Below are 9,133 nucleotides of genomic sequence, written 5' to 3' on the forward strand. Positions count from 1 at the left end.
TATTTCATCTTACCTCTCTGACCTTCTTGATGTGAATACAATTTGATCGACCCCACTCAAGCTCTTCCTGGAAAAGAAATGGAAAAATGCAAATGCAAAAACTGTTAGAAACTTGTTTCTTGTACTGATAGTAAGCTTTCTCTCATATTCTTGAGTGTAGACACAAATAATAGTTATATACAGCAATGGAAGAATTTAATCTCATTTCACAGTTTTCTTTGCATCCATATCAATCGAGTATTATGGCACGTATGAAAATACAAGGCAAATATATATTTGACTAATAAACTATACTTTGGTTACCACCAGTACACCTGTGGGTCACCTAAATTTTTCATATTAAGCCACAAGTCTAACTTTTCTGTGTTGCTATTACAGAATCTACTTTAAGATGGACACTTCTTCCAAAAAAACCAGAACTTCTTTATCTGGATACATAACTTCATCAGACAGATTCTGGCCATCTTGGCTAGTCATTATAACTCGGTGTACGTTACGCACTGGTGTTCATAAAGCACATTATGCTCTGAAAGAAGCAGAGAAATAAAAAAGGTTTTATCCTATACACACAAAAGAAAGACTAGAGGCAGTTATTGCGTGCCTACCCTGCTTTTTGACTGAGGTACATAAAGATCTTCTGTCTTTTAGGGTTCTTGGGGGAGGGGGGAGGGAGGAGATCTGTGTGTTTCTTTTAAAAAAAAAAAAAAGATACTTATGCATATTAAAAATGTTTCTTTCAACTACAGCTCAATTTCTCTTTTCAGCTTGGATTTCAAGCCCTCTGGCCACTGTTGATCCATCTGTGAAAGGGACTACATAAGAGATTGCCTTCAAATACTCAGCACTGAATTCAAAGACTCATGTTCTCTCAAAGCCTATGCTTCTATTTACTTACGAAAAATTGTAACTATTATAAAGGAGGATTGCTAGCAAAAACTCCTTCCTAAGAATATGAAATACTCCAGCACTGAAGTCACCAACTCTGAATAGAAAGGAAGAAATAAGGTTTAACTAACCTTGGGATGTCTCAGCTCCCCCTTTTGTCTGCAAGTCTGCCATGCCTAAGAAAGAAGTGATGTAGTATTCAGGCACAAACTGTAGTGCTTTAGTAATAAATATTAAAAATATTAATGTGACATTTAGAACAATGATGTTTTTTCCATACCTATACTGAAGATAATTTTTTAACACCAATTTAAAAAACAGGGATGCCCTTGGACTAACACAGACTACAAGTATTTAAGCAAAAAACAGTATAAGGAAATCTGAATCACAGTAATTTAGATTGGAGGATACTTCTTCAGATCAATTATTCCAACATCCCACTCAGCAGGGCCAAGGGTTCCGAGGATCTTGTCTATAAAACCCTGAGTAACCTTGACTGACCTCATGGCTGAGCCTGCTCTGAGCAGGAGACTGGACTACAGACCTCCTGAGGTCCTTTCCAGCCTTAATTATTTAATGATTCTAGTCTACCACGATGTTTGCCTGGTTGGTTTCTAAGCAGATATAAATACCTCTCACTCTTACAAATAGTCTTACTCTTTTTTTGAGGGTGGGCAAGAACTCTGGGTCTTCTTTACTCATATGAGCACACAAAGTGGTGCGGCTGCAAAATGTAATTCTAAGAATACACTACTGGAGGGCTGAAAGTGTGGCAGGGTTACAAATGTTCTTTAGCATGTCATGGTACAAGAATTGCTGTAGAAAGACAATTATTCTGCCTTCAATTCAGCTTAGAGGTTATGGCATGCAATGCCGCATCTACGGACTGAAAAGTAGCTTAAGCATTATTGGACGAACTAGCTGCAAGCCTCAAACTTGACATCACCTCCTGCAACTGAATTGAAAACACAGCATTTACGTCACTGAACTCTGGACACAACTTAAGAGATTCTGGATCTTGGCACATTTCAAAAGCAGGCCGACGATGTCATGTTCCAAGGCTTTAAAGGAGTAAGTCCTGATTTGTGTTGGGACAGGTACAGTAGCCACTTGATCACACAGCAACGTACAACAGGCTATTCACCTAGTTTTCTGAGAGGAGATGGACTGAGTATTAAAGCACATGTAAACATTCATAAATAAATAGAACAACTTGGATGCTTTGATTTGATGCTGTAATAAAGCAAACTACTTTCAGAGCCCTTCTTTTCTCCTTGCTTTGGAACAAAAGTAAATTAATTGACTGATTCAGATACAATTCTGATGTAGATGCCTCCCAGAAGACAGGGCTGGAAAAGAAATCAACATACCCAGGTTATTAATGAAAATAATTTCATTATTAGGCAACACATCTATGATAAATGCCTGCAGAATCCATTTCTTCTTGTTTGACAGCAAGCCACCTCATAGTAAGTTTTCCAGCTTATTGTGGACACTATTAGCATAGTCAAATAGCCAGACTGCATTTCTCTACCTTGATTGAGGCTGTCTGATATACTGATTTTAAATAATGCTTTTGACATCCACCACTTCCATACCCAAGCCTTATAATATGTCAGAAAAATCAACTCCACGTATCTGACATTATTTTTTCTTTTAAAAACTCTCTCTTTTTAAATACCGTATCACTTAAACCAGGCTGATTAGCCTTTACTTCCCTGGATTCTCCCCTTTCTACTACTACAGGTTTTGACCTTTTCTAATTCACTGAAACCTTTGCATAAGCAAGGGCTTAAAAAAGACAAGCTAACGATTCACAGAACTTCAGCCTACCCTGGAAGAAATCTAATCTGAACCTAGGAGTTTGAAAACAAGTTCTTTCCCTGTTCTTTTCTGATACTCAGCCATTCAAAACATAAAGCTTTCATGTCACTCACACATAGAGATACTGCACAGGAAGCTCTGTTTGAATGTTTGTGTTTATTCTCCAGGACAACTTACTGGTTTACAGAAACATCACCTTTGGATTAACAGGATGTGGGAAATATAGTATACAACCAGACAGGGGGAATTCAGAGAAGATGATGCTTGATCCCCAGAATCAGTGGGTACATGTGGCATACGCGCCCATGTGTACTTCCTACAATCCTGACACCAGACTACAGAAAAACAAGTCAGCTTTCACCAAAGTGAAGAAAGGTCAACATACACAAAATGGAATAAAATAAGTCTGCAGCTGAAGATTTTGGAGCGTCCAGAAGATTACAGAACATGTCAGACCATCCATAATGGAAAGCACTGGGTTTTGAATAAGTTGTTCCTCTAGCAGAAGCCTTCCCTACGCTGTGCTAGTGCTGCTGGTATCCGCACGGCTCGACCGCTGTCCATGGTGCTGGGCTGCTGAACAGCCATGCGTCCAGAAAAATCACATTTGGACAGAGTCAAATATTACAAAGTCATAGCTATGAAGTCTGGAGAAAGGACACCAAACTCATTCTGTGCTAGAGTTTACTAGCCCAAACTGCCTTTGATTAAAAGGGAGCTACCAACATCTCCACATCTCTGGCATTTTATTTTTGGTTATTACAATAGAGAGGCAAGTGCCACAGAAATTTTTCAGCCCTGACTAAAGTGAATTTATGATAAACCAGAATTTCCTCTGATCATCAGTTTCTTGCCTACACAAAGGCACAGTAGCAGGAAAGCTACGCTCATTTTGGAAAGATGGAGAGACATCAGGTTATTAACATTCACGGCCTGAGACAAAACACGTCAGTCATGCTTTAAGCTGATACTAACATTCATTTACAAACACTGCAAGCCTACCTAGATAATAAGCTGACCCGAAGCAAAACAGTATAGGCAAGAGAAAAGAGGCAACCTGCTATCACTTGTAGCATAACTTCTTAGCTAGCAGACTGAAGCAAGTTCACACCACAACAGTTCAGTGATTTTGTATCAATCAGTATTTGCAACAACAAAATCTCCGTGTAAATCTGTTCTTACTGAGCTGAAATGTGACATCTGTCCCCACGACTATTATCTGGTGAAAGATGAGACTTTTTTGCAGAACAAATAAGGAACACTCTGGAAAGCCTAGAATATACTCTTTTTTTACTGGAATTTTATCCCAATTGCTGCTAACTGTGTGAATCACAGGAGACAAGCTTACCTGTCTAGATAAAATAAATAACATAAAGCATTTATTAATTTTTAAAAAATTAATCATATCTTAATTCAACAGCATTTAAACACCTCCAAGATTGATGAAAAACATTTTGCCCTAAAAACTGGTATTTTCCTACAAAATTACAGTTTATTAGGAAGCAGAATTCATTATGATCAAAGCCTTTCCTGAACCACTGGAAGTTGTATCTTGTGGGTACCTGTAATTTGGAAGACACAGGTCTGCAGTACATAAAAGTTTCTTGCTGCCCATGAGAGGGTTTTTATTGCCTCCTAAAAAGCCTCAGAGGCAGTCTGGAAAGAAGTCTTGAAGCAGCACAGATGCAGACAAAGTAATAAGACACAGGAAAATAAACCAAGCAGACCTTCAAGAGAAGCATGAGAAGGCACAGTACCAGTAAGTATTAGAGTTCAGAAGACTTCAATCTCCTAACAAGATTTGTAACCGTTGCAGTGGGATCCTCAGTAGCCCACAGAGAGCAGACATACTATGTTAGAGACTTCTTCAGCATCTCAAGTTACTAATTACAGAAACTTCATTCTGCTTAGCTGTTAGCCACCATTTGTTCTGTTGGAGGCAATGAGACATCAGTTATATAGTAGTTGGAATGACACAGGTAAGCCTTCCCAGCCTGGAAAGAATCTGCCTCCCCACGTAAAACAGCTCCTTTGTTGAAAGGATCACAGTGGGTCAAGAGAACCTCAGCCTCTGATTCCCATTATGTTCAAAATCTGCTTCTACTTCTAGCAAGCAGAAGTCTGAGATAAGCAGCATGCTCTCATTCTCCTTCTCCACCCTTCGTGCTGTTTTCCATCTGCTTAGTAGAACAAATACCTCAAAAGCCATAGGAGACTGAAAAGTAGGGAATATACCCAGAAACTGAGCCTTGCAACCCATTTTTACCCATTTCTTGCCACCTTACTTTGGTGCAAACTTGTGCAGCTCCTTGAGAGTGGTAAAAACTAACTAATGAGAACTAGCAGTGTTAGGACACTAACAGGACTAGTAGTGATCACAGAATCGTTTAGGTTGGAAAAGACCTGTAAGATCATGAAGTCGAACCATTAACCTAACACTGCCATGTCCACCACTGAACCATGACACCCACCTCACTACAACCTCCCTTCAGGGAGCTGTAGAGAGCAATAAGGTCTCCCCTCAGGCTCCTTTTCTCCAGGCTAAACAACCCCAGTTCCCTCAGCTACTCCTCATCAGACCTGTGCTCCAGACCCTTCGCCAGCTTTGTTGCTCTCCTCTGGACATGTTCCAGCAATGCAACACCTTTCTTGTAGTGAGGGGCTCAAAACTGAACACGGTATTCAAGGTGCAGCCTCACTATTCCTGATACAAGCCACGATGCCATTGGCCTTCTTGGCCACCTGGGCACACTGCTGGCTCATATTCAGCTGGCTGTCAACCAGTATCCCCAGGTCTTTTTCCATCGTGCAGCTTTCCAGCCACTCTTCCCAAAGCCTGTAGTGCTGCATGGGGTTGTTGTGACCGATGTGCAGGACCCAGCACTTGGCCTTGATACTAGTGGTACTGGTTTAGGACACAGCCTTCAAAAGATATCATGAAGTAGCCAGGAGTAACGTGACGTTTTTAACAACTTCAATGCACAAATGCTGCACTGATCCTACAAAGGTGAGAAGCTCCGTCTCAGTCTATCAGATATCACTTGAAGATAAGCCAGAAAAAAAGAAAGACTTGCCTTAAATGCATTCACAATTGCAATACAGTCACTCTTACTATTCCCAGCAAAACACAGTTTGTTCCTGGAAATACAAAAATAATTATGCACAATATTTTTTTCATTATACAGTTCAGAACACTACACTATTAACACCTTCTGAGGCTTTAATAAACAAGGTCTATATATTCATTGTAATTATTTTTTTTTATTCACATCTGCTTGATGAATGTAAACTGTGTGGGCAGGATAGCAAGGATTATTTTTTTTATTATTTAATAAAAAAACTTTTAACAGACACTGCCACATGTTCATATCAGAAAGGCAAAGCTGAAGAATCAGGTCCTGTGCTCAGAAAAAGATGAATTTGCTCTGTGATGTTAATGAGTTCACATAGAAATTGATTTCAGTATCTCAGTTTCCCTGGAAAAGCTTCTTTTCACACTGCTTGGCACTTTGACAGAAAATTAGAATCATGACATGGAAAATTATATTCAGTGGTCAACTTAGCCCTCTGACCTCAAACGTAGTCAGGAAGTTGTAAAACATCTAGGGTAATACCTGTATCCATCGATATGCTGTTTGAAAGGTACCACAAAAAAATTCCGCAAAGACAGTGCTGCAGCTATAAAAAAAAACCAAATCAAAATGAAAACCTGCAAGTAACTTGTTTTTAGAAAAATGTTCTCATGTGTTATTCTTTTGGTTACCTATAATAAGGCATTCTTCTAAGCACCCGAAGGCATGCCCAAGGACTATCAATTTTCCAAGATGCAGATCCACTGGCAACTGCACCAACACCCTTCCTAAGAAAGTCAGCTCACCATCATGTGGATTTTCTTCTGTTTGCACACAAGTTGTAAGTGCTCCCAGCTAAAGAAATTAAAATTTATTCATTTTTAAAAGTTGATGAAGTAAATATAGGACCAGTTTGTAAGAAAACAAGACAAGAAGCAAGCAATTATCTCAAAGCCACAGTCATTAGTATCAAAATTGTAATTAAGTTGAAGTTCTTGAATCAATTTTAATGCCTAGTATTTTGAAACCAAAGCTTGTACTACATATATGGACTATAAAAGCAAGCTACAAATGATACGAATACCATTTGTCATGCACTTTGGAAAAGAAAAAGTTGAATGCAATGAATATTCTACCCCATATCAACTTCATAATTGAAAAGCAAAATCACCAACTTCCTTGTACAGGTCAGAAAGGGATCTTCAGACTGACCCCGATATATCGTAAGGTGTAAGAGTGTGATTTTGCTACTTATTAATAAACAATTTCACTTACAGAGTTTAAGTTCGCTTTTTTCCTTTTCTTCTCACCACAGATGCTAGTTCACAAACAGCATCACTACTCCCTGATGAAATTATAACCCTGTTTTAATGAAGTAACTGCAGAAATTATGCTGAAGAGGACAGTAACCAAACAACAGTTAAACGTGAGAAAAGATTCTCTAGACACAGTTCTATTTTAGGATCCAATTAAGGCTACTACTACCTTAAATACCAGGAAAAACACTTCTACAGTATGGTTTTGTTACCATGATTTTACTATTAAAAGAATGCTTACCTCTTTCAGCTGAAGTATGGTACGTTCAATGTCACCTGCACTGGGTGGAGAAAGAGCTGTTGCCAGCAAGGCTTTTGGTTCCCCCATATTAAGACTTTTTATTTTCAAGACTGTAGTTCCCAATGGACAACGCTGAAGGGAAGACAATGTTATTGTTACTTTCCCCCCATGGGAAGTGTGACAAAGTGTTTTATATGAAAAATAAATTGAAATTTACAATTTAGTAAAACCTGAAATTAATTTTGTGTAACTGAGGATATTATTCTTTTGAACAGATTGCCTAGTTCTAATGCACATCCATTTTACTGCTGTAACACATCTCCTTCTATAAAGGAAACTATGTGGAAAGGTCCTTATCAGTTATTTATCAACTTGAATTCTATTCAGCATTACAGTTATTAGTAACTATTCAAACTGTACAGTGTCTTCAGGAAAAGTAAAGCAAAGCTTCTTTTTATTGTCTCTGCTATGACCACATACATGAAAAAAAATTTTAATGTTCCCCCGAAAAATCTTACCAGTATCTCAGGTACTGACTTCTCTGGAATAAAGTCTCTCCAGAAGTCCTTGTGTACAAGCCTGTAACAATACCCTTTGGAAACACGTCCAGCACGACCTTGACATAAAAAAAAAAAAAGAATTGCCAATCTGTAAACTGCCCAAGTTTCAGGCTGTTCAAAACCCATCCATCTACAAGCCTTCTGGCCAGCTGAGCAGCACATGACAGCCGATGCTGCAGGCTCACCAGTAATTTGCTTTCTTGCACCAGACAGGCCTACTGGACACATTGTCTATCCTTTCCCACCTAAGGATTGGATGGAATTGCTTTTGCTTTCATAGCAGAAGTAACTAGCAAAAGAGTTACTTAAGTATTTCACTCAAATACCTCTTTCACATAACTGCCCTCAAATTAGCATCCATCTTTCTCAAGGGAAAAGACATGACAAATTCTACACTAAAATACACTTCCTCAAAACCAGGAAAAGGCAAGTCCTACCACAGCTATATGTACTATAGATAAATACATCAATGCAAGTTTTTGCATATAGAATCTTCAGTTTGGGGGTATGCTGAGTAAATATGCTTTGCATTTGTATTTCTTTACACAATGAGCATACTCAGATTTCCTATTTGACCTATAGCTAGCAAAAATCTTTTATATAAACAACTTTTAAGATACCATGATGAACAGCGAAACATCTTTATGATCTACTATTTATAGAAAATGCTGATTCAGAAGGTTTGTCTTCAAAAATTCAAACACCATTCACTTCAACAAACTAAAGGGTACTCCACTCAGTGGGATACTCCCCTGGAGAATCAGGCCGTATTTTTGAGTCATATGCATAACAAATTCTGCTATACAAAATGCTGCTTCTACTAGTTGTATACTCACTGGTTGTTATAACCTACACTGACCAAGAACCAAATGGAAATAAAGCTGTGTATTGGGTTTGCATGGCAAGGTTTTGGTAGCAGGGGGCTACAAGGGTGGCTTCTGTGAGAAGCTGCCAGAAGCTTCCCCCATGTCCAATAGAGCCAATGCCAGCCAGCTTCAAGACAGACCCCACTGCTGGCCAAGGCTGAGACCACCAGCAACAGTGGTAGCTCTGGGATAGCATAGTTAAGAAGGGGGGAAAAACACCCCTGTGCAACAGTGCAGCAGGAGAGAGGAGTGAGGGTATGTGAGAGGAGCAGCCCTGCAGACCCCCAGGTCATTGCAGCAGGAGGAGCTCCAGGCGCCGGAGCAGAGATTCCCCTGCAGCCCCTGGGGCAGCCCATGGTGGGGCAGGCTG

General features: G+C 39.3%; 1 protein-coding gene across 1 annotated transcript in view; it reads right to left on the reverse strand.

The window, feature by feature from the left end:
• TDRD9 (tudor domain containing 9) overlaps nucleotides 1-9,133 on the reverse strand; it is a 65,886-nt gene that overhangs the window by 23,364 nt on the left and 33,389 nt on the right. The window contains exons 14-20 of the mRNA XM_035898473.1: nucleotides 7,856-7,953; nucleotides 7,338-7,469; nucleotides 6,473-6,635; nucleotides 6,324-6,387; nucleotides 5,784-5,847; nucleotides 1,017-1,061; nucleotides 14-67 (exon numbers count right to left, since the gene is read on the reverse strand). Of these exons, the coding sequence (XP_035754366.1) occupies nucleotides 14-67; nucleotides 1,017-1,061; nucleotides 5,784-5,847; nucleotides 6,324-6,387; nucleotides 6,473-6,635; nucleotides 7,338-7,469; nucleotides 7,856-7,953 (620 nt within the window). The remainder of the gene's footprint in view (nucleotides 1-13; nucleotides 68-1,016; nucleotides 1,062-5,783; nucleotides 5,848-6,323; nucleotides 6,388-6,472; nucleotides 6,636-7,337; nucleotides 7,470-7,855; nucleotides 7,954-9,133) is intronic.

This window comes from Egretta garzetta, unplaced genomic scaffold, assembly GCF_000687185.1.
Source record: "Egretta garzetta isolate BGI_Z169 unplaced genomic scaffold, ASM68718v1 scaffold1007, whole genome shotgun sequence".
Taxonomy (NCBI): domain Eukaryota; kingdom Metazoa; phylum Chordata; class Aves; order Pelecaniformes; family Ardeidae; genus Egretta; species Egretta garzetta.